Genomic DNA, 25,790 nt, shown 5'->3' with positions numbered 1-25,790 from the left:
CTATAAAGTGAAACATCAATGCCAACAGGGCAGATTACTTTGTGCCTCTCATTGCCACTTCTTCATCTTTACTCAGACTCATTTTGACTTCAAACTAAGAAAAACTACATCAACAGCCTCTGTGGCTGTTCAGGCCACGCGCTTAAATCACAGCACAAGTGCGCACAGTGATAATAACCTAATTGGCTGCAGCAGAATGCGACCGCAAAGCTCTGTTTGTCTTCCTCTGGGCTGTTTGGCGGGTGAATTAAGGCCACGTCCTTTACAGTAGTAATCTGAACACAAACAGAAATGTCTCTGAAATCTATTTGGCTTTTACTTAGTCCTATTGAAACAGATCACTTATTTCATACAGATGTGTGCTCTAGCAGAGGTTTAAATCTGTCCAAAAAGTGTCCCATCTGGTTCCAGTGCCTTTCTTCTCTCTTCTGTGCACACTTAATGCTTGTGGTTTATGTGGAACACTGCAAGTTGACTTAAAAAAATAAAGAAACCCTCTTCACCCATGTGAAGCGTAACCACACCTGAAGGGAATATATTTATCCAAACTTAAATACAGACCAAAAATCTATATAGCACAACTCAAATCTGAACATTTCGGTCGCACTCGCATTGGAATGAAACGTCAAAGAAGTTTGAATTCAGCATCATTAGAGCTGTAATTGACAGTTACTCTCATTTGAATGAAACCGAGTTTTTCTTAACTTGTTTTGAGGAAGCTAATTTTGTCATTCAACATTCCACTTTATCTCACTTTTCTTAAGTGGTGTTGCCAGTGAGCTGTTTAAATCCACTTAAAACATGGATTTAAACCATTTTAAACCTTAGCTACACTTTGTTTGCTATAGAACAATTTAAAAAGACACTTTCTATTGTTTAACCAGATTGTGGTTGTTTTACTGTTGGCGTAGCAGTTTAAAATAAGTCCTGTATGAGCCCGTTAGTGTCTACAACTCCCTCTGGGCAGATTGTCCGTCACGGGTTACTTCAATATCCAAGGACCGGTAGTTTAAATGGGAATCGAACACTTGTCCACATATTGGCAGCTCAGCTCGTGCTCCATTGAGCTACAGCTGTTTTGAACCACTTTACAACCAGTTTGTAGAAGTTTAAATCAGGTTTGAACAATTTAAACCACTCTGAGCCAGTTTATCTCAAAACAGAAAAATAAGGCAAAGTCTTGATATTTTAAGGAGCTAGAACTAGTTTAAAAGTTTTTGACATAAATTATTTTTTGTTTGGTTATCAAAACGTGATGATTAGTTAGTTGTATTATAAGTAAGTTTATCACATCTGAAAGAGATTTAAAAATAAAAGCCAAGAAATTTTTAGCAGAGCGTGTCTGACCGATGTTAAATTTTGATGTTTTCAGCCGTCCAGCACCCAAGACACGTGCTGGAGCTGGAAAAGGAAAAGAGCATCATGAACACATCTATACTTGCTTGCTTTTTTGTACACACACAAAAAAAGAAAAAAGTCAGAGCATGTCTGTTTTTGATTCGCTTTTGCTTCTTAATGGAAACCTGATTTATCTCCCTCTGTTTTTCAGCCCTGCGAGGCCCTTTCGATTCCCCAAAAGGTAAGACCTGCCAAAAAGGTTTTCTCGTCTGCTTTGGATTGCAGAGCTGTCTTCTTCGCCTCGCTTTTTCTTTTTTTTTTTTTTTTTCCGTCCCCCTCTGTCATCCATCCATCACTGTGCCTGTGGAACAGTCATCCTTCAGTAGTGAGTTGTCAGTTAGTGATGGAAATTCAGTCTTTTGCATCTGGCCTCTGTAAACCAGCACCTTGGACGCCTGCACCGTCTGTTGAAGCTTTGCAGTAAACTCTGCTGTCTTGAACATAATCTCAAGGCCTGTTTATTGGAGGAATAAGTGTTTTCTGTGGCTTTTAGAACATTTGAGGGGCTAAATCACAGGTACAATGAGGTTTTCTAATCCAGACCTTGTAAAAGACCAAAAACAGAGACACCCATCAACACTGCTACTAATCGCTGCCACGTGATACAAAAACCGAACGGTTAACGCTGCCATCTAGTCTCAAATTTCTCTCACATAATCAACTTGCATCCTATTCTTCACTTACATGGAAGTGCTTTGCAGTGACCACATAAATATATATAAAAATATAATAATAATACATGTAACTGTATCAAGGCATTAAATTGGTTCAAGGAACAAAAGCAAAAACAAGAAACAATTGGAACAAAACCAAATCCAAAAATACTTAAAAAATATTGTCTATACCAGTAGATAATTGTATAATGTCCAAAAGGTGCACTGAATGATTTTGGCCAGTATTTTGTTTGGTTCCAACCATTTGAGGATTGGTGATTTTTAAGGTTGAACCCAGAACCAGAAACATTAAAGTACAGATTCTGCTCAGAACAAAGATCTGAGGGAAAACTTATGACGCACGTACAGAGTTGTTTGATGCCTCTTTCTCCGTAGAGTAACTAATATGAACCTCTCCTCTTGTTCCTAGTTATGCTGACCTGATAGCTGATTGGCCAGTGGTTGTGTTGGGCGTGTGCACAGTACTCATCGTGGTGTGTGCTCTAGTGGGCATTCTGGTGCCTGACCTTCCCGATTTCTCTGACCCACTGCTGGTGAGTGTAGACACAGTCACACAATGGCGTCAAACTGCTCAGTTCATTAGATTTAATTAATGTGACAAAGCTCCTGCTACGGAGGTAAAGGAAAAAATGGGGAATTTGACTGGTTTTATATTTTACTCTTGCCATTTTCTAATAATCAGTTCTAAATCTTTATGTAATTGAGCACATAATATACACCATATATGTGCACTGTTGGAGTCAACATCCAACTTCATACCACAGACGCGCTGTTTCTGCTCAGAGACTGGCTTCTTTGGGAAAAACACACTGCAGCTGCCACTGCAATCGATCAGTTTGGGCTACATGCGGTAGAACACCAGGCTGGTTCTTGAGCTCAGAGACTCCACCGACCAGTCGGTTAGGATTGCAAGTGCCAAGGTTCCTACCGGCTGGAAGTGGAATGCCCAAACTGAGGTCAGTAGGCTGCAGCATGGAGAGATCATTGGCAGAGTCCAGACAGGAAGATCAGGGCCAGAGTGGGGAGAAGCACTGCAGCTTTGGTCCAAAGCTGACAGTAGAGAAAGAAAGGAGATCGTGGTGGCAGAGGTGACAAGGATGGAGGAATAGCACTATAAGTTCAAGGCTGTGCCACAGGGCTGACAAGGAAGCAGGACTACCTGGGAAGGAGTTGTCAACCAGAGCATCAGTTGGACAGACCCTTGGAAGATCCCACAGGCAAGGCTCAGCTTCCTAATCTGCTCAGTCTGACACGCTCCCTTGTCCTCTGAACTTTCCCCAGTGGTTTGGAAGTGAGGAATGCTGATCCCAATGCAAGACTCCAGCACATCCTCTCAGGCTGTAAGATTGACCTCTCACAGGAGCGCTACACATGGCGCCATGACCAGGTCCTGAGAAAGCTAGCCGAGGTGCTCGAGGGGCATCGACAGGGCAGCAAAGGACCACCACCAGCAAAAGGCCACGTCAGCTTTGTCACGGAAAGTGGGGGAAGAAGTTACACCAAGCCAAGAGAAACAACAAGGCCTTTCTCCTCTGGAGTGGAAGATGCGGGTTGACTTTGGCAGGCAGCTCCGCTTCCCTGTTAAGATTACCACTTCTCTCCACCCTTACTTAGTTGTGTGGTCTACCAAAGCAAAAGCTGTGCTCCTCATTGAGTTCACGGTACCAGTGGAGGAAGACATTGAGGTTGCCTTTGAGAGGAAGAGAGCTAAAAACTCAGAGCTGGCTGCTGAGTGCCGGAAGGTTGGCTGGAAGACCACCATCTACCCAGTAGAGGTTGGATACCGAGACTTTGTGGGGCTGTCAACCACACGCCCCCTAAGGGACTGGAGGAAAATTACAAAAGGCAACAAAGAAACTGGCAAAAGAGGCAGAGAAAGGCAAGTTTTGGATCTGGTTAAGGAGGAAGGATAAGAGCCGGGGGAAGAACCCCTAACTTAGAAAACAGCTGCAGAGGGATAACATCTATCAGCTGCAGGGGTTGACCGGGAGACGGCCCTGTCACTGCTCCACCACCACGAGACGTTCCAGGATTAAAGGAGTGAAACGTTGGTGAATGGTAGCTGTAGCTGATCCATGTGCACCGGAGGAGCTGCGACAGGCAGCAATGCCCAGCAGGTTACTCCACCTACCTGTACACTTGCAGTCGTAGTTGTTTGAACAGCCCAACTTGTGGCGTGCAGTTGCCTGGATCAAGTCAAACTTGTTTGTTCTTGTCTCTGTTTTCTCCCAAAGGGTTTTGAGCCACGGGGAACAGCCATTGGCCAGCGACTGGTCACATGGAACAATATGGTGAAGAACACAGGTTACAAAGCCACATTGGCCAACTATCCCTTCAAATATGCAGACGAGCAAGCCAAAAAGTAACGTCACACATCCCTCTTACTGTCCCCACAGAACTGAACAACAAGACTTTATCAGGCAGTGAAATGTTGGGAAATTATTTTTTTAAATTGCTTAAGAAGTTAAGAATAACGTGTCCTGTTGTTGGTTTAAAAGAATGTGGTGAATTTTGAATATTCTGTGTAAGTGGAGCTTCACAGTGTAAGTCCACAATGCTGCTCTTCTCACGGACGTGTGGGAGATGGGGGAGGATGGGCTCATCCAGGAGACTGAGGTGGTGATGATTGGGATGAGGGGAGAGCCAGAGGGGATGAAGCATACTGCTGACAGACGTGCTCTAAAGTCTGAATCCCTTCCTGAAAGAAAAGGGGAGCGAAGCTGAGATCAGTCCGTCCACAAGGTCATCTTCTTTCTGCTGTCAGAGGGAAAGTCTGTTCTCTAATCAACAGCAGGTCTTTGCGTGTTTATCTCTTTCCGTGCCTGCGTCCACACATGAATGTAATCTTCATACTCCCTTTCAAATTGTAGCTCGTATCTCATCTCTTTTATCTTTATGGTTCTTGTAGCTGAAGCGATCCATTTCCCTGAGAAATAACCATTAAAAACCTGATGTAAAACACCAGAACACATATATGCATCTGTACGATTTTTTTAAACTAGTTTTGCAGAGTAGAGACCTGGATGGTTGCTTGGTTTTTGAAGTCCAGATAGTGGTTACCCCAATACACCTGTAAAAAAAAATAATAATAATAATCAGGTGTAATGTCAACACATTTGTCTGTCAGCATGTTTTGGTTATTTTTGCCATTCATTTAGACAGACTTTAGTCACATCTCCAAAAAATATAATAAATATTTTTTTTTTTTTTACCATTTTTGTCTTTGTTTGTTTTTTACCAATTAATACAGAAATAAATAGATAATCAGAAATGTGTGATGTGAATAACACAAGATTTTCCAGTAACACTTGTATGGGTGTCATCATTAATGCCACATTGGATTGTTTAATGGACATATTTGTATGCAGGTTTTTGTTAGTGTTCATCTCAGGACGGGACACAGTGGTGTTTTACACATTAATATAGCAGCCAAAAACTATTTTCCCTGAAAATATTTGAAAAGAGACACTGGAGCAGTACTCCCTCTGTGCTCTGAGCTTTTCCATCTGCTGTTTACATTCTTGGTCTGGCTGAGGGTGCACATTTTGTCCATGACATTTACACTTTTGCACATTTAATACATGTGGGTCCTGCCCTGTTAATCTGTCCACCCCCCCTCCCTGAAATAAAGGGAAATAGCACTCACTGTGTAGCTGTAAAAAGAAAAAAAAAAAAAAAAAAAAATATATATATATATATATATATATATATATATATATATATATATATATATATATATATTCAAATTAGTGGACAGCAGAAGCATTACAGAAATTTGTTCAACAAACATTTAGGGGCAAAAATGCTTGTGGTAAAGAACATGGTGGGACTAGAATCTATATATGTATGGTTTCTCCCATTTGGTCCTTGAGCTCAATGTGGATGAGGAAGGGTTAGGAAGCAGTGGTGTGGAAGTAAAAGTTCTTGGTTCTCAAAACTGAGCTAGTGTGACATCTAGTGGTAAATTGTCTTTTACTCAGAACACACAAAAATAATTTGGTGGTTGTAAATCAGAGATACACATTCAATCCTACACAAATAATACAATTAATAAATATTTACACAGCTTTCTGAGAATCTTTAGCAGTTTTAGCAGACAATGTTTCTGTTGTTGACATCAGAATATAAAAAGAAAAAAAGTGAAGAACAAAAATGCAACTGCAATTATAAATGGGCTCCTTTCTGGTTTCCCTGTATCTCTGTCTCGTCTCGTGTCTGTGGCCGTCTTTGTACTCCTTTCAGTCTCCCTCCCTGTATCTGTCTGCGGTGTAATTGTGTATTTATGTGTGTTGGGTGTCGTAGAGGCCTCTGCCTCAGTTCTCCCTGATGTCAGCGAGCTTTGCTGCCTCGTCCCCTCCATCTGTCAGCCCCTCTGCCTCTCCCTAGACAGTCTCCTGGTTGCTCTGCTTTCCTGTTTCTAGGAGACGTATAAACTGAAGAAATGCACCACTTTGAGATTTGTTGTCTCAACCATAATCCTTGTTGGCACAGTGGCATGTACACAAACAACAACAAAAAAACTACACAAACCTGACTACACCTCACAAAGACATCTGCAAACATGCATGTCATGACTGTGATGATCGTAGGGTCCTTTGTGCGGTTACTTGATCCAGATTCATGATTTCTCCTTTTGTATGATGCTGACCCGACAGCTTTCAGTAAATCCACATCTCCGCTCACTCCTCAGCGGTTTGTGAAATCAGCCAAAAAGACCACTTTGGTTTTTCCGTCCGTGGTCCTTATGGGAATGGATGGAATAACAGTGGTCTGATTTAAAATTTTAATATCAAGAGTTTCATAAGAATATTTTAGAAATGATGGCAAACATTTTCTTTTCCGTCCTTTTTTTTCCGCTGAGTCGATTCATGCCGGTGCCCACATTTACACTAATCTGCATAATAATGTGGTGCTCAGGGGTAGAAATGGGAACAGACTCTCAGACAGTATTCACATTTATTTGAATCTGAAATTAAGCTGGAGATTGTGGTTATTTGGCTCCTATTATTTTCCCATTATTTTAAATTGTTCTTGTCAAACATATGTTAAGGAGCTCTAGGAATGTTGACTTTGTGCTTTGTTTTCTAGTCACCAGGAGCCAAGGTGGCCTGAGGACCATTTCGAGAGAGACAAACGACAAGCAGAGTGGGACTTCAGTAAGGAGTTCTTCTGTGACGTGCCCGGTATGTCTGGATTCAAACAGTTTCAAACACAGAGAAAATATAAAGACATCAGGCTGTACCATGGTGCCAACTTGTAATGTGTAAAAAACTTATAAAAACTGGTAAACTTATTTCATTGACTGCATGTTGGCATCTCAATGCCAAAATTTGTTGATCAATTTCTTTATATATTTTTCCGGGTTCAGGACATGATGTTTTCTCCTCTGTGCAATTCCTTTTTTTTCCACACAGGTGACAGTTACTCAAGATTAGTGTTCACATCGGCAGAGGGAAAGAACCTCTGGAGCATTCAGGCCATCAAATCCATGTGCAATCAGGACAACACAAGGGTATGTATCTGGGGAACCAACAACATCTCTAACGGTCAGAGTTGGCAGTTCCTGTTTTATATGATGAACTATAGGGATGAAGGATGCAGGGTTGCCATGACATTTGTTTACTGGGGATTCCGTAGAAAGAAAATTGATTAAATTTTAGTCATAATTTCCAGTTGTGCCCACAAATATTTAAACAGTGCTGCAATTTTTTGTAATTTTACGGAATAGACTTTTTGGCCATTGCTGGATGGGTTGGGGGTGTTTTGGGCCTTACATTAAATGTCTCTGTCCATCTTCAGGTGCGCTCCCACCGTGACTACTGGAGCCTTTGCCAGCGCACTAATGATGCCTCCTGCTGCCCCAGCTGGACACTTGGCAATTACATCGCCGTCCTCACGAACAGATCGTCCTGCCAGAAGATCACTGAGCGCGATGTGTCCCACACACTCAAGGTCCTACGCTCGTGTGCCAAGTACTACCACAACGGCACGCTGGGACCTCACTGCTGGGACATGGCTTTGCGACGGAAGGATCAGCTGAAGTGTGCCAGTGTGCCTCGAAAGTGCGCAAAGTACAATGTCGTCTATCAGATCCTTCACTTCCTGGTGGACAAAGACTTCCTCAGTCCTAAGAGCTTGGAGTACCCTCCACCTGTACTCAAGTACAGCATGCTTTTCTCCCCCACAGAGAAAGGAGAATCAATGATGAACATTTACCTAGATAATTTTGAGAACTGGAACTCCTCCGATGGCATCACCACAGTCACAGGGATAGAGTTCGGCATCAAACACAATCTTTTTCAGGACTACCTCCTCACGGACACCGTGTACCCTACCATAGCCATCGCTATTGTCCTGCTGGTAATGTGTGTGTACACGCGCTCGGTTTTCATCACTCTAATGACTATCATAGCCATCATCAGCTCACTTATTGTGTCCTACTTTCTCTACCGTATGGTCTTCAACTTTGAGTTCTTCCCCTTCATGAACCTCACAGCGCTCATCATCCTGGTAGGCATTGGCGCGGATGACGCTTTTGTTTTGTGCGACGTGTGGAACTACACAAAGTTTGATAAGCCCCATGCCGAGTTGGCAGAGACGGTGAGCGTTACCTTGCAGCACGCCGCCCTCTCTATGTTTGTCACCAGCTTCACCACCGCTGCAGCGTTTTATGCCAATTACGTCAGCAACATCACCGCCATACGCTGTTTTGGCATCTACGCGGGCACTGCCATTTTAGTCAACTACATACTAATGGTGACATGGCTCCCAGCTGTTGTGGTGCTACACGAACGCTACCTGCCTGATGTTTTTCTCTGCTCTGTGCCTCCACACCAGCAGAGGGGGTACTGCACCAGGATGTTCTGGGCTGGCCTATGCCAAAAGGCCAACAAATGCCTCTTTACGGTCTCTGAAGCATCGAGGATCTTCTTTGAGAAGGTGTTGCCATGCATTGTCATCAAGCTGCGCTACCTCTGGCTCTTCTGGTTCCTTGCCATCACAGTGGGAGGGGCTTATGTAGTGTGCGTCAACCCTAAGATGAAGCTTCCTTCCCTGGAGCTGGCAGAGTTTCAAGTGTTCCAGTCCTCCCACCCGTTTGAGCGCTACGACGCAGAGTACAAGAAACTGTTCATGTTTGAGAGGGTCCATCATGGCGAGGACCTCCACATGCCTATCACCATCATTTGGGGGGTGACCCCTGTTGATAATGGGGACCCCTTAAACCCTAAAAATAAAGGAAAGCTAATGTTGGATAGCAGTTTTAACATTGCCAGTCCAGCATCTCAACTATGGATTCTCAACTTCTGCCAGAAGATGAGGAACCAGAGCTTCGTCTTTCAGTCAGAGGAGCAGGACTTCACGAGCTGCTTTATTGAGACATTCAAACAGGTCGGTACTGCTTAAAAATAACCGGAGGCATGGTGTGTTGTGTATATGTATAAAATTAGCAATATGTTTTATCACTTACCAAAAAAGTTACTTAATGTGTCAAGTTTTTGTGAAAAGAATCTCTATCTGAAAAGTATAACCACACAAAACTGACATTTAACCCAACTTCATTAGTGGATGGAGAACCAGGACTGTGAGGAGGCGTCTGTCTATCCCTGCTGCAGTCAGTCCACCTTCCCCTACAAACAGGAGGTCTTTGAGTTGTGCATCAAGAGAGCCATCATGGAACTGGACAGGAGTACAAATTACCATCTGGACAGCAAGACTCCTGGACCTCGATTTGACATTAATGACACCATCAGAGCCATAGTTTTAGAGTTCCAGAGTACTTACCTCTTCACGTTGGCCTATGAGAAGATGTACCAGTTCTACAGTGAGGTATGAACCCCGAGCGTTTGACATCTCATTGTTTGGTCTGTGATTACAGGCCATGTGTTTGTTTGTGTTATGAAATTCAGATGTAGACTTCTGCTGTTCATTATCCATATCACCTGCTCACAATTTACCCAAAACTTTATCTTCTAATCAATTAGGTTTTTCCCCATAATGTTTTGTTGCCCAGTAAATTGTTAGACATAATTTTGGTAAGTATAGACTTTGTTTTTTGTTTGTTTTTGCAACTGTTAATGTAGAAAATCCTTTCAAATAATAATTAACTTTTAATTCCTTAGATTGACTATAGAAGAAACATTAAAATATCCTAAAAAACCTTTTGCAGAATTAGTCATTGAGGGAAAAACACCTAGTACAATGGAGTAACTCGTTATTTTTTACTTCACCTGCTTCACTGTTGCTCTGTGTGTGTGTGACTGAAATGGCAACGGCAGTGTGGCCAAAAAAATTATAGCAAAATGTCTCTTTTTAAACTTTTTTTTCTGTTCATTTGGCTTAGACACTATGAGGAAAAAGCTCAGACACTGTACCATAATGGTGAAAACAGTGCTGTTTATTATGGCATCCTGTTGGTGACATTCTTATGTAAACAGTCAAAACCAATGTGCATTATCAAGGTTACATCTATATATTATAGAATATGTAAGTATAGCAACTATAATAACAGTTCAAGTGGTTCTTGGTGTATATTGGGATCAATATGAGAAAATATATTCTGATATTTTTTTTGACATGTCTTGAGGTTTTATGCACCCTTTTAAAGAGCTTATATCAGCTTTACTTTGAGTGACTGAGTGTGACTCTGTTTCAGGTGGATGCCTGGATCAGTGAGGAGCTGCGTTACGCTCCTGCGGGACTCAACCACGGCTGGTTTGTGAGTAACCTGGAGTTCTACGACCTCCAGGACAGCCTGTCAGACGGCACTCTGGTTGCCATGGCGCTTTCAGTCGCCGTGGCTTTCAGCGTGATGCTCCTGACCACCTGGAACATCATCATCAGTCTGTATGCCATCCTCTCCATCGCGGGCACCATTTTCGTGACAGTTGGCTCCTTGGTGCTTCTTGGTTGGGAGCTCAATGTCTTGGAGTCGGTTACCATTTCAGTGGCAGTAGGACTGTCTGTAGACTTCGCCGTCCACTACGGGGTAGCCTACCGGCTCGCTCCGGAGCCAGACCGTGAAGGAAAGGTGATTTTCTCCCTCAGCCGCATGGGCTCTGCCATCGCTATGGCAGCACTGACCACATTTGTTGCCGGGGCGATGATGATGCCGTCAACTGTGCTAGCCTACACCCAGCTGGGAACATTCATGATGCTGATCATGTGCATCAGCTGGGCATTTGCAACTTTCTTTTTTCAGTGCATGTGCCGCTGCCTGGGGCCACAGGGTACGTGTGGTCAGATCCCCCTGCCCAAAAAATTCCAGTGTCAAGCGTTCTCTGAGGTCACATCCTCGAGTACCTCGCCACAGGAGAAGAGCTGTGGCCTGGGGAAGTACCAGCTAGACAGCAAGGGCGGGGAGGTGGAGCATTATGAGCTGGAGCCTCTGGCGACCGGTAATAAGACTGAAGATAAACCCAGGGAGGAGCAGGAGGTGTGCGCTCAGCTTTATAACGGAATTCCTCCTCAACTCCAACCTGCCTCTTTTTCACACGTCCACTATAAGAGTAAATTTGAGGCTGGAAGAGCCGGTCCTGAGAACGGGCTGGTGGCCCCAATGAGCACACAGTCCAGGTGCCAGTACTCCCAGAGCACTAACTGCTCATGTGGAGACCCGGCTCCTCCTCCGCACCTGCCTCAACAATGGACTGCCCACTCCTGCACTCAGCCCTTCCAGGACTCACCTTCCTGCACTCCCACCCCCCAACTGTTCCCCCTGTCAGGAAGCAAGTCCAGCAAACAAAACGCAGCCCTGTTGGCTTCAAATGTAGAGCCGAGCTACACGCACATAGAGTGCCAAATGCACTATGTGCACTGTTCCCGCCTCCAGCGCTGCCCCCAAGGAACAGTAGTGTCACCCAGGCAAGGACCCGCCCACTGCTGCCACCTCAGGAAGTACTGTGGGCACACAGCTCACCACCAGACTGGTTCCTCCAGAGAACACAGATCCTCCCCGCCTCCTCCCGCACAGGACTCAGAACCAGTTTCTGACCCCAATTCTGCAGGACAGGATGTCCACACACCTGAATTAAGGGGTAACATCAGCCCAGATTGTAGCTCCTCACTCCCAGCTGAAATACAACACCCTTCCTTCTCTTCAGGGGGTGTGGTTGCCCCCCCACGCACACCATCTTCACACACAAACACTCACGAAAGACGGAACGCGAGTGAGAACAACCGTCACTGTACTGATGATCACTTGTCCACCAAAACCGCAGAAACGGCGGACGCTTGTTATAAAGTCCCTGGTAACCAGGAGGAGCTCGAAGGTATTCTCGCTGCACGGGAGGAAAACGGCAAAAAGTGCAAGAGTAACTCTGTAAGAGAGCGGACGCTGTCTGTGCCTCCAAAGAAACTCAACTGCTTTAACAGGACGTTGAAGGTAAAGTGCAATTCTGCTGCAGATTTTAATGTGCCAAAAAGTGACACCAGCGTGCCTCCTGTCGCAGTAAACACCAACCCCTCTTCAGAAAGCTTATGTTAACACTTACAACTTCATCACAAATAAATGGTAAATGTGCAAAAAATAAAATAACCTAAAGGGAGCCGTTGTAACAAAAACAACCAGTGATATTTCACATGTATTTGTTGACCAAGTGCCTCTGTGTTTTTCATGAAACGACACAAACTTCTGTTTACAGATTTCCGTGTACAGTATTTTCTGGAGTAAACTGTCAATAACATCCAGTATGTTGTCCAGTGCACATTTATTTGTCCGTCTTTCATATTTTTTTGTGTTTAACGGACTTTATGTTACACACCACAAGCTGAGTGCTTTGCTTTTGTCTCAACTGTATTAAATAATGTCCGATACGTTGTCCAGCACATTTATTTGCCCATCCTGCTTTAAAAGTCCTTATGGTAAGTAACAGCACAGGCTGTGGTGTGCACGTGCTGAACTGACTTCCTGTCCATTATTAAGCTGCCCCCAGGGAAATGCTGCTGTTGTGTAGTTCCACATAAAGAAAAAAAAGGTGCGACTTATACTCCAGAAAATATGGTACTTAAGTACTCTTGGTGCACACGATCATGCTTTGTTTTATGGATAGTTTACGGAGGTGGAACCTGATGAGGTGCAGACATTTTCTTTGCTTGTGGCTTGTTTGTCTGCACGTGCATTTAGAACATCCTAACCCTAACTCAGAGTTGTCTGTGGAGTGAAAATATTGGTAAAATATCACATTTTAAATTAATATATTCTCTCAAACTTTTTAAAAAGATCTGCAATGTTTAATAGATACTGTCGGAGTGGGAAGAAGACCTATTGTTACTCAATGTAGAGTTTTATTTTTTGGAATTGGTTAAGTCCTGCAAACAAATTTTGAATGACCCGACTTTCTTATTTATGAGCTTCGTCCAAAAAATAAAAAAAGGTTTACTTAAATCACGGTGGCCACGTGTGGGACAGGTGACGGCGAGTGAAAACTCCAATAAAACACACTTATCACACTGATGACGTGCTTGTCTTGTTTTGGTTTTTTAATTCGGAACATCGCGCTGAGCGTTTGCTACTGACGGGAAATAGTGCAGCATCCTTGATGTGACTTTTATGCACGTAAGGTGACCGATGTTTTGACATCAGAACAAATCTGTGCTGTATTTTCCATCCTGGGGAACTTTGTGGGAGCTAATTGGGTTTCTGCAGTGTGTTCTTATCTTCAGGTTCCTACACGCCTCGGATAAAACCAGATGAAACCATTTTTCACTCTCGTTATGAGCTATTTTTCTTGTCCCGACTGCAGAAATCTCACTGGAGTCATAAACCTTGTTCTGCTGTATTGAATAAAATGCAGTGTGTCATTTCAGGAGCGGTTTCCGTGGATTTGCAGCAGGGGAGGGGACGTTTCTGCTTCTGTCACCTAGTTTTTTTGTTGTTTTTTTTTTCTTCGCCTGATTAGAATGTGCAGGTCATCACCTGGTGTTCAGAGGTAAGCTGTGTTCCAGCACATTCTCTGGTTTTTCCAAAAGGTTTGCTGAGATAAGATGATGTGTATTAAAGTGTTCCATAGGTGCAAAACTTTAATTACTAGAAGACAAAAAGAGCTTGAGATGCCATCAGCAGTTACTTATTTTTTTTCTTGTCTGACAAATATGAATTGTGAATTACTCAGTGCTGGAACAAAATGTGCTGATGTCTGCTTGAAATGTGTTTGTCTGGACTTTCTCCAAACTGTTGAGTGAATACAAAATTTTTCTATGCATGTAATTGATGCTTGAAGGCATTAAGAGCAGCAGCAACTTGACATTTGACCCCAATGACCTTGACAGTCACCCAAATGATTGAATTCTGCCTCATTACTTTTCCAGTAATGTTAAAGATAATAAATAAATAATATATATATATATATATATTTTTATGAACATTTCCATGTCATCAGGCCCCGAACTAATGTTCTTTGTAATCCGCCTGGCCGCTCCTGTAATTATGTTCATGAGAAAGTGTTGTTTTTGCCCTAATGTGTGGCGTGAACAAACTAACTCGGTTTTCATCAGATTGGGCTCAGACTTGGTGGAATGATTGCGGGTCAGCCATTAATGAAGTGATTTGATTTTGAAACAAATTGCTCAGAAAGTCAAGGTCACACTCCAAGGTCAAAATCTGGGCCCAGCATTTGTATAATAGCCAATATTTAGAATGGTTATTTGAGGGACTGGTTAAACATACACACGGGTATTAAAGACAAATATCACCTCATGATTGGTCACGTGACTTCAACCTTAGGTGGCCTTGAAATGTGAAATTCGATTTCATATTGTTTAAAGGTTTTGTTTTTTTTTCCCAGTGATGTTTTCAGTTAGAGTAACAGTCATTTGTTCTTGCAGTATTCATCTACTCATCTTCATTTTTCTGTCTTTTTCTCCTCACCCCTTCACCTTCACCGTTCTTTCTGCCACTGAATTTATTTCCAGCCAAGCGCAGAAACACCTGTTTCCTCTGAGGTCACTTGGGGGAATTCAGCCGTCTGCTCTGTGCTCACTGTAAGTTAACCGTAACTGGGTGATTCTTAGACTACGGGCACTTATGTCCTTTGATCATATTGTATGAAAAACAGAAAAAAGGGGAAATTTCATGCTTTTATAGTTATCTTTACAATGAAAGTGTGTTAAAAAATTTGTTCTAGTAGTCTATGATGACTTTTTCACCTTTTTTCAGCATCATTATATGCAAATATTGCCGTTTTGTGCTTGTCCCACACCCAGACTTTTGATCTTCAATGATAAAAATGAATGGTAAAGAAATGTTTTTTTTCTAATGTTTTAAAATCTCTGAATAAAATATCAGTAAAATAATCAAAACATAATTGGGGTATTCAATGTCATACAACTGTTGTGACTTTTTTTTTTAAACAAAATGTAGTTGTCCCACACTATTGCCGTAATTTCCACCACAACACTGTAATGTCCCTTTAAACAGTTTGTATGAAAGATTGTTTGGGTAGTTTCTATGGAGATAAACAGTGACATCAGAGCACATGTATATAGCGCCAAATCACAACAAACAGTTGCCCCAAGGCCCTTTATATTGTAAGGCAATGGTGCGGTGGAAATTACATTTACAAGGCCAATAGTGCCCGTAGTTAAAGAATCACCCAACTACCACAGTGGGTTAGTGTTGTGGTTTCCTTAACCAAATTAAATCTCTTGATGTGGTAATTCAGGCTCGATCTGTTCACCATCTTGAGTTTTAGTGTTTTAATGTCCTCTCTTTCGTTGGGAAATAAAAATGTGAAGATTAAACACCTGTTGTTCAAATGTTTTGCTTTAATACAGCAGGTTTCTTTTTTCGTTGCTCCAGAAGAATTGCAACAACATGAAACACTGGTGCCAAACTGGCAGCCCAAGGGCTGGATAAGACCCCCAAGCCAGGAGCTGATGGACCACAGCACTCTATATAACTGTTTTTGCATGTCAGCTGTCTCACTGATGGGTTGGTCAGTTACTGATATGTAGACTTGGGTTCAAGTCCTGGTCATACTACCTGTCTGTGTCCTTCTAGAGGACTCTGCTTCTGTCCAAGTCCACCCAGCTGTAAACTGGTACCAGCCTTGGCTGAGGAAGTTACCTGTGATGAGCTCCAGGGGGAGTCGTAGACTCTTATTCGCTTCACGTTACAGAATCTGGGGATATCCCTCGCGTCTCTTCTTGCGCTTAAAATCCTGTGAGTTTAGCCAGTCAGGAGCTGGGACACACCAGATTTAAGGTCCGTTCTGTCTTTCATGAATGCATCCCAGAAGGTCACAGCCTGCAACAAGCGCTGTGTGAAATGTTTGGTACTGTAACAAGCCAGACTTGTACCATGTGACCTATGCAGAAACAACCGCAGCAGTTTAGCGCAACCTTGGCACTTTTGGAAAATGTTGACGTGATGTATGAGCTACAAACAGGGAAAAAAAACGGAGTTACCTTCTATCTTGAAAATCTCATCATGGCACAATGATAAAGTAGCCCGGTTCATCACAGATCTCTTCCCGGACCCTGAAGTTTTTCCAAGGCATGGACAAGGTTTTGAATTGTGCCCTTTTGGGAGGCTTTGGCAAAACCAAGAGCCAGAACTTTGCAAAATTGGCAAAGGAAAAGTACCGGGGGGGGGGGGGGGGGGGGGGGGGGGTTCTTTCCTTGCCATCACGCCCCTTTACCTCAACATAAACTTCCACAAACAAGCAAGCCCTATAAACACATTACATAAGCAAACCTCCCACGCCGCAGCTGCTTGATGCTCCTGCGGTAACGGAAAGGTTTTATTTTGGACCATACAGCTCCATTTGTTCCACCACAGCACCCCAGCGGCCGCCTTCATTTCTCCTCTGCTGTTAAATCGCTGCGGTGAAGATGAGCCTGCGTCCCTCAGCGGCTCCTTCACAGGCGTGCGTGAGCATCCCTGTGATTATATTTGGTTAAATGTGGATCAAATATTAGCCGTGGGGTTGGTGCCATTTCCCCATTTCCCAGCGGCATGAATGTCTGTTCCACGTTTATTCCACAGGCCTGAAATAACCGAGGAGGCCACAGAGCTTGTGTACAAGGTAAACATTTGCTTCCACTTTGCAAATTAGATTTTGGGGAGCTGCTGGACGGGGCCACATTTATGGACGTCAAACATCACTCTTCATCACCAGAGTCGCTATTTTTTTCTTTTTAACACAAGACAGATTTTAATGAAATTTGCTCAAAGCAGTCCATTCTGGAGATTCTGTTTGATTTTGGTGTGTATCTGGATACAGGGGTGGAGCCCCAAATGGACCATAGGATGTTTTGCTAAAGAAACTTGCTGAAAATGTTGGGTCTGATTTTACCACACACACACCTGTAAACTATTTAAAGCTACAGTCTGTACAGTTTAGTGCCATCTAGTGGTGAAGTTGCAGATTGCATTATGTCATCGCCATTCACAGTTTTGTCACATTTTGGGCTCACCTGTGCTGAAACTATGTTTTGATCGTCCATTTGACAAAAATGATCATCTCAAACTAAAATTTCAAACTTGTTAGCCTTCGCTAGCAACCAGTAGATTGTGTGCAGGAGAGGAAACCAGTGATTGCTCTTCGTTTTTCGTCCGTGTTCCGTGCATGCTGCGTAACATGGGTTATGTATGTCCCTTTTAGGCTACTGTAACATCATTGCACACTAATTATAAATGCTGTATTCCATTTACGCTGATAAATGCTCTAAATTAAAGTGTTTAAACTACATGCATAACTGCAAATGTTGCATCCAAGTTTATTATTACTGAAACAGTTTTCACAAAACTTTGTAAATAGGTTGGAAATTCAACTGGAATTTTAAAAAATTGGTGTAAATCTGGGTTGTGAAAGTACGCACTCTGAGTGCCTTTGTAGTTTGACTTCTGCCTGTTTTAACATTCCTCGTGCCGTTTATCTTCCATCTTTTGTGCTCTGGTCATCTTGGTGATTAAATCTTTAGTTTTGCTCAAATTTTTGATTGATATAGACGTGCGCCACACAACTGAATGAAATCATGACAAAATTATGAGATTTTACGACGCTTTGAGGGGAATCGATTTGTGAACCGAGTCACCCCTGAGTTGCACGCAAGAGAACCACAAAGTAATTCGGAGTCTGGATACTTTAGTGGCCTGTGAGAAATTCCTATTACAGGTACAAATGGTATGTTCAAGTCCAGCATGCAGAAAAATGCCATAAAAATGTAAACATCTGCACAATAAAAAGCGAATTGGACAGATGTGAGCGCTGCCCTGCACTCAGACTAATGGACTGTCCACAGTGTATAAGCAGCAGGAGCCTGCAGGCGGAGCCAGAGTCAATGGTAATGCTCCGAACTGCTGGCTCATAAAGGCGACAGGATGCAACCCGGGCCAAGAGGATGGAAGCTTTACACTGCCTGGTAGCTTCCTGTTTGCAGACGCAGCTCAAATGAAAGGAAGTGAAGTGACCTCAGATTCACTGTGACACTGACCGATTTTATTCACAGATGTCACTGTCACAGAAAAAATATACCTATCTTAAAATCCTCAAATGTGATCAAATAATGAAGTTAATAAAGTCTCCCTGATCACTCAGCACGTGCCAAATAATGTCAGTAAATTAACTGCCAACATGTGACCAAAACCGATCTAAGCAAGTGTGAGGCCGCAGTGCTTCTGGAGGAGGTAATTCCGCGTCAAATCAAATTTTAGAATGTTTTCCGGACTGACCATCTCAAATGTGTTTCATATGTAAATACAGCAGGTAACTCAGTGCTGTAAGATGTGGACTTAAACAATAAGTAGACATATAGTGCAACAGATAAGAGAATATTTAGAGCGGAATCCTGCAAATGGTGATAAAAGCATCAAATTCGGCAGAAATACTCCTCAGACAATACTCATTGAAAAAAAACTGATTGGCCACTTGAATTTTCAGTTGGCGTTCAAGTAGAGGTCAATTGAAGAATTACACAGGAGTTAAAATTAAAAGATGCTCCAATCATATTGAAACCTATGCTACATTATTTGCCTGATCATAAAGATTCCAAAAAGGTATAGTTTGGATGGTCTGTAACTGAATTCTATGGAGTTATGGGATAAAAACAGCAAGAATGGTGACAAAGGTCAGTGTCAGTTTGTACAGGGGTCAGAAGTTAAAGTTGCTCAATTTTGGTAAAAAAGTGATGCAAATTACTAGTTGAGTTAACACAGTTTTAAAAAGGAATAGTTTGGACCATGTATCATCCTTACTTATCACGTTACGGGGTAACATACGAGGTCTGTCAATAAAGTAACAGTCCTTTTTATTTTTTTTTTCAAAAACTATGGGGGTGATTCTTTAACTACGGGCACTATTTCCACTACACCATTGCCTTACAATATAAAGCGCCTTGGGGCAACTGTTTGTTGTGATTTGGCGCTATATACATGTGCTCTGATGTCACTGTTTATCTCCATAGAAACTACCCAAATAATCTTTCATACAAATACAGCGTTGTGGTGGAAATTACAGCAATAGTGTGGGACAACTACATTTTGTTTAAAAAAAAATCACAACAGTTGTATGACATTGAATACCCCAATTATGTTTTGATTATTTTACTGATATTTTATTCAGATATTTTAAAACATTAGAAAAAACATTTCTTTACCATTCATTTTTATCATTGAAGATCAAAAGTCTGGATGTGGGACAAGCACAAAACGGCAATATTTGCATATAATGATACTGAAAAAAGGTGAAAACATCATCAGACTACTAGAACAAATTTCTTAACACACTTTCATTGTAAAGATAACTATAAAAGTGTGAAATTTCCCCTTTTTTCTGTTTTTCATACAATATGATCAAAGGACATAATAAGTGCCCGTAGTCTAAGAATCACCCATGGATTTCATTCATATGTTTTTACGTCAGACATGCTTGAACCCTCGTGCGCATGCGTGAGTTTTTCCACGCCTGTCGGTTACGTCATTCGCCTGTGAGCACGCTTTGGGAAGGAGTGGTCCCGCCTCCTCGTCGGAGTTTCATTGTCTGGAAATGGAATAAAAAGGACTTTTTTTCCATCAGAATTTTTTCAGAAGCTGTTAGAGACTGGCACCTGGAAACCATTCGAAAAATTTATCTGGCTTTCGGTGAAAATTTTACGGGCTTCACAGAGAATAAGGTCTGTTACTACAGCTTTAAGGACCCCTTTAAGGACGCTCGGCGCGCCACGCTCCGAGCTGCGACGACACGGCACAAGCCACCGGACCATTTGTAAACAGATGGCTCTGTGGATACGAGACCGTCGTGTGCTCTTTCTCTGGTTATCACAAGAGCTGGACATCAGCCATTTTCTGGCAGATTTCACTTTTAACAAGAGATTTTGTCATGGAAAGCCGCGCAGAGGCTTCGCTCGTAAAGACCGATTCTCTTTGGAAGCGAGACAACGGAACACCTCCGTTTCGGCGTGTCAGAGGACACGTTTGGACATGTCCAGCTCTCCACAATTTGTCTGATACTTACTGGACTGGTAAGCATTGAAAGCCGAGATAGGCATGTCCAAACTTGTCCTCTGACACGCTGAAATGGAGGTGTTCCTTTGTCTCGCTTCCAAAGCGATTCGGTCTTTATGCGCGTTTTCCATGACAAAATCTCTTGTTAAAAGTGAAATCTACCGGAAAATGGCTGATGTCCAGCTCTTGTGATAACCAGAGAAAGAGCACACAACGGTCTCGTATCCACAGAGCTATCCGTTTAGAAATGGTCCGGTGGCTTGTGCCGCGTCATCGCAGCTCGGAGCGCGGCGCGCCGAGCGTCCTTAAATGGGTCCTTAAAGCTGTAGTAACAGTCCTTATTCTCTGTGAAGCCCGTAAAATTTTCACCGAAAGCCAGATAAATTTTTCGAATGGTTTCCAGGTGCCAGTCTCTAACAGCTTCTGAAAAAATTCTGATGGGAAAAAAAAGTCCTTTTCATTCCGCCATTTCCAGACAATGAAAATCCGACGAGGGGGTGGGACCACTCCTTCCCAAGGCATGCTCACAGGCGAATGATGTAACCGACAGGCGTGGAAAAACTCATGCATGCACACGAGGGTTCAAGCATGTCTGACGTAAAAACATATGAATGAAATCCATATAGTTTTTGAAAAAAATAAAAAGGACTTACTTTTTGACAGATCTTGTATGTCACCTGTCATAGAATCCAATAGACGTAGACCTTGTTTGACCTTTATTTTGGAGATCAAACATTCAGCACTGTCAAAACTATTCCATTTATTAATCCTATTAGCTCAACCAATAATTTGCATCACTTTTTACCAAAATTGGAGCAACTTTAACTTTCAAACTGAAACTGACCTTTGTCACCATTCTTGCTGTTTTTATCCCGTAACTCCATAGAATTCACTCAGGTAGTCTAAACTATACCTTTTTGGAATCTTTATGATCAGGCAAATAATGTGGAATCTTTTTCAATATGATTGGGCATCTTTTAATTTTGACATCTGTGTAATTCTTCAATTGACCCCTACCTGACCACGGATCGAAAAGTCAAGTGGCCAAAAGTTATTTTTTTTTTTCCAAAAGAGGAGTGTCTAAGGACTATTTCTGCTGAATTTGATGCTTTTATCACCAATTGCATGATTGCTTCAGTTATCTGCTGCACTACTAGGTGTGATAATTGATCGCGCTTCCTGTATGTCTTGTATTATGCAGATATATGAAGGTTTTAAAAAATGTTATTACATCAATAGTGGCGCTCAATCCCTGCAAATTTCAAGCATCTTGCATCAATCTAAAAACAAAAAACACTTATGGAACTTTGTTATAACATGCATATCTGAGAAACTAATGGCCCTGTCACACCTTGAAGATTTAGCCTGCGTATGCTGACGTAATAAAAATTTGGTGAATACGCTCGCGTTCGCCTAATAAGTTTAGGGTAAGTTTTGTACAAGTTGAGAGCATGTTAAAGCACACTGGTATATGTTGTAGTATGACGAGGTTATCCAAAAATTTTGTGAATGCACAATATTTTTGATGCATGCCAGTGCACGGCACATATGTCCCGCATACGTGGGCCATACGTTGTATGCAAGTTATGCGATTGACACACTTTACTCATAAGAGTAAAGTGTGTCACTTTACACTTTACTCTAGCCTTTGAGTAACTTGTATCAAAGTTATCTCCAACATATATTGACATACGAGGTCTGTTAGAAAAATATCCGACATTTTTATTTTTTTCCCAAAGTGAACGCTGTGTTGATCCAGGACGTCGTCTGAGTACCAGAGAAATTGCAGAAGAGGTGGACATCGGCACTTTTCCAGCACATTCCACTGTTACAGGAGATTTTGTAATGAAAGACGCACGGAGGAATTCGCGCGTCGGTACGGAGCTGCTAATGGCGCAGAACAAGAAGCGCCTCCGTGTTGGAAACCATTCGGAAGATTCAGACGGCTTTCGGTGGCTTTTCGGTCGAGTGAGTATCCGAGAAATTGTGTAACAGCTGGGCATGTCACAATGTCCTGTGAGACAACCTCAACCATGAAATTCCATGCCTAAGCTTTTGTAAAGCCTCAGAATAAACAAATCAGGAAAAGAATTTGATGTCCGTAGTTTTTGTGCAGCTATCAAGTATTTTATTTTTTTTTTTAACTGCCGTGCAGCACCGTGACCCTACCTACGCATTCACAACCACAGCTCTGATGGGTTGCAGCTGGATCTCGTCTGGTTTCTCGCGTTGAATCTCAAACTGTGCCGCCTCCTCTTTGCCCTTTGCGACCTTTTTGAGTTTGGTGTCTTTGAGTATCTGCAAGACGAGGCGCTCGTAGAACCACTCCAGGTCCTGAGGATCCTCTGGCCAGATGAGGTATTCTCTCTTCTGCACGAACGTTCTGACTGCGTTGTATTTCATGAGCTGGTAGTGAGGCACCTTCCGAGAGGAATGACATTAAAGGTCAAGACCTTCAACAAAACTGACGTTCTCTAAATGATTTTGATATTAAGTGGAATTCCAGTGCAGAGAATTGCAGTGCTGTACTGATGTAATGCAGGTCTGACATCTAGTGATAGAAATGAGGTAGAGCAACCTCCAATACCAACCCTGTCAAGCTAATTGCTAAACTAATTTAGGCACTGATCCCAAATTTAAAACCTTTGACTTTAGCTACCCACGGGCTCTGGCGCCCTCAGATGGCTCATGTGTATGGAAATGTCATACTGAATAAATATGTGACAGAAACGACTGATACATACCTTCCCAACCACCAACATAATAAGAACATTCGTCAGCTCCTCCAGCATCCGGCCTTGGGCCAACTTGAATGCTTCCAAGCACCAGCCATCTAGAAATGGGTATAACCTGGTTACTTTTTTAAAAGGTGTTTATTTGAGGTGTTGTGTTCCTAAAATCTGAGAAGTTGTACCATTGAGGAATGCCTTGGACACGATGCACACAGTTTTCCTGCTTCCCCAGATGGCATCTCTGATGTTTGAAAGGTGGTCCATACCAGGTAGGAAGTCTCTGGCCTCGAAACAACAATGAAGGATGTTTTTGTCTAAAAACTGGTTATCCAGCTTCTTAAGCAATGCAGTCTCCACCCACCTGTAGTCCCTGTCACTAAAGCAAAAATAGGCATCGTATTGCAGCTTGCCTGCAGGAGGTTTTGATCCCTCAACAACCCAGCCAAGGATTTTTTTGTAAATGATAAATACATGACCGCGGAGATGGGCATATCCGATCCCACTCACAATGACTACAGTGACGAACAGGGCACAGAAGGGGAAAAGAGCTAACCTCAAACCCTGGACTGCCTTCTCGTCGTCTTCACACGGTTTTACAATCCTGGAGTAGTTCAGCAGAGGGAGGTTGTACACATCAGCTGGAAACTCACATCTGTACTCCTCAATGGGACTTGTGAAGGTCACATTGGTCGTCTCCAACCATCTCAGAAAGCGCTCCAATTTGCAGTCGCAGTGGAATCGGTTTCCCATGAGACTGATGCTGCTGAGAGACTGAAAAGTCGCTGGGTCGGGCGATGCCAAGAAATTGTTTAGAAGGTGGAGTGTCTGCAGGCTGGGAGGGAAAACATCATGTTGGAAATAGGTCAGGGCATTAAAGGAGAGGTCAATTACAACAACTGAGCGGAGACCACTGAAAATTCCTTGAGGGAGAGTGGCGAGTGAGTTGGAGCTTAAATTAAGCCAGAGCAGACTTTTAAGATGATCAAAGATGTCGAGACATGTCTCCTGTGCCCAGATGACCTGCAGAGAACTATCGTGAAGATCCAAGTCTTTCAAATGATTCACACGAGGTATTGCAACATTCTGGTTTAGTGTGCACCACTTGATGACATTGCCGCCAAAATAAAAATACTGAAGATCCTTGAATTGAGTTAAAATGACATAAATATCCTCCAGGTTGTTTAACTTGTTGTCAGAAATATCCACCATGATACTGCTTTTGCCCAAGGCAATGATGCTAGACAGCGAAGCAGCGTTCAATTTATTATCAGCCAAAAGGAGAATTTTCAAGTTTGGTAATGTTGCAGGGTGGCCGAGATTTCGCAGAGAGTTTCCCGTTAAAAACAAATTTTTTAAATTGGGTAGACTGCTGAATGCTTTGTATCCCAGCACACCAATGTGGTTGTAAGACAGATCTAACAACAAGAGTTGGGTCAGATTGGTAAACGTGTAAGAATGTATTTCTCCTATAAGGTTCGATGACAGGTTAAGCAGTAGTAAGTGTCCCTGAAGACCATCAAAGGCATTTCTGTTAATCCGGTTGATTTTGTTTTTGTAAAGGTCAATGATCATTACATCACTTAAGTGACTAAAAATGGCTCTCTGTAAAGAAAATATGTCGTTTTTAGAGATATCCAAAATGCGAACTCCGCTCCTTGCGAGTCCTTCGAATGTGCTGTTGTCCGGATCTGCCAAGTTATCATGTGAAAAGCCTTTACCCATGTATCCGTGCATTATGAGATGACCAATTGGAGTCCCTTCTATTAGTTTTAAAAACAACCTTGTTGCAGTGATGCTGAAACTGTTGGTGGATAAGTCGAGCATGTGAAAGCCCATTCCTCTGAAAGGGTTTCCACATCTATCCCAGTCAAAACTTCCATCAAATATGCGAAATAAGTGGTTGGAGTCCAAGTTCAGGAGCTTGAAATACTTCCCCCGAAAACCAACCAGGTCCTCTTCACATAACATTTGAATCTGATTCAGTTTGAGGTTGAGCTCTGTGAATTCTGTCAGGTTCACAAAAAACTTTCCAGGTTGGAGTTTCTGTATTTTGTTGCCAAAAAGATCCAATTTTGTTAAGGAGAAAAGCGGCTGCAAATAGCTTTCAGTCAAGATGGACTCTGTCAAACCGCAATGATCCAGGTAGAGGTTCTGCAAACTGAACAGTCCTGCAAACGCCTTTGGCTCCAGTTTAAGACCCATGTTGTCCCCAAGAACTAACCGTGTCAAGCTTTTCTGCCTGGCAAAAGCCTCATTTCTGATTATGAGCGGCACATGCTGCTTTCCGAGATCCAACTGTTGCAGATGCTCCAGCCCTGCGAGGGAGGTGCTATTGAGCTCACTGATGTAGTTAAACTCCAGGTACAGGTGGGTGATGAAGGGTGGGAGGGTTGGAACCCAGAAGTGACCCTGTGATGCACAATTAGCAACAAGTGTGTATAAAGTGCACGATGGGTAGCACCTTTGCACCTGCATGGAGAAAGCTCGAGTTAGTTGCATTAAAAATCTGCTTTTGATTGGTTGGTTGGTGTGTATGGACAGTCC

The 25,790-nt window shown here is 42.6% G+C and overlaps 2 protein-coding genes across 12 annotated transcripts in view; one reads left to right on the top strand and one right to left on the bottom strand.

The window, feature by feature from the left end:
• The window catches only part of disp1 (dispatched homolog 1 (Drosophila)), an 85,855-nt gene extending 73,097 nt beyond the window's left edge, over nt 1-12,758 (top strand). For all 7 annotated transcript variants that reach the window (XM_034162891.1, XM_034162896.1, XM_034162892.1 and 4 more), the window contains 8 exons: nt 1,550-1,579; nt 2,482-2,605; nt 4,307-4,434; nt 7,161-7,255; nt 7,487-7,584; nt 7,872-9,461; nt 9,636-9,899; nt 10,726-12,758. In XM_034162891.1, coding sequence (XP_034018782.1) covers nt 1,550-1,579; nt 2,482-2,605; nt 4,307-4,434; nt 7,161-7,255; nt 7,487-7,584; nt 7,872-9,461; nt 9,636-9,899; nt 10,726-12,555 — 4,159 coding nt within the window. In that variant the 3' untranslated portion in view covers nt 12,556-12,758. The remainder of the gene's footprint in view (nt 1-1,549; nt 1,580-2,481; nt 2,606-4,306; nt 4,435-7,160; nt 7,256-7,486; nt 7,585-7,871; nt 9,462-9,635; nt 9,900-10,725) is intronic.
• Nucleotides 4,445-25,790, bottom strand: part of LOC117503622 (toll-like receptor 5) — a 70,028-nt gene continuing 48,682 nt past the window's right edge. For 3 of the 5 annotated variants that reach the window (XM_034162900.1, XM_034162898.1, XM_034162901.1), the window contains 3 exons: nt 23,429-25,715; nt 23,259-23,347; nt 22,662-22,935 (listed from right to left, as the gene is read on the bottom strand). In XM_034162900.1, coding sequence (XP_034018791.1) covers nt 22,684-22,935; nt 23,259-23,347; nt 23,429-25,715 — 2,628 coding nt within the window. In that variant the 3' untranslated portion in view covers nt 22,662-22,683. Of the gene's footprint in view, nt 5,143-22,661; nt 22,936-23,258; nt 23,348-23,428; nt 25,716-25,790 lie in introns of those variants that run through there. The other 2 variants (XR_004558593.1, XM_034162899.1) reach the window with 2 other exon arrangements.

This window comes from Thalassophryne amazonica, chromosome 21, assembly GCF_902500255.1.
Source record: "Thalassophryne amazonica chromosome 21, fThaAma1.1, whole genome shotgun sequence".
Lineage (NCBI taxonomy): Eukaryota > Metazoa > Chordata > Actinopteri > Batrachoidiformes > Batrachoididae > Thalassophryne > Thalassophryne amazonica.
The sequence above is the reverse complement of the archived record's forward strand: the minus strand, read 5'-3'. Positions and strand labels throughout refer to the sequence as shown.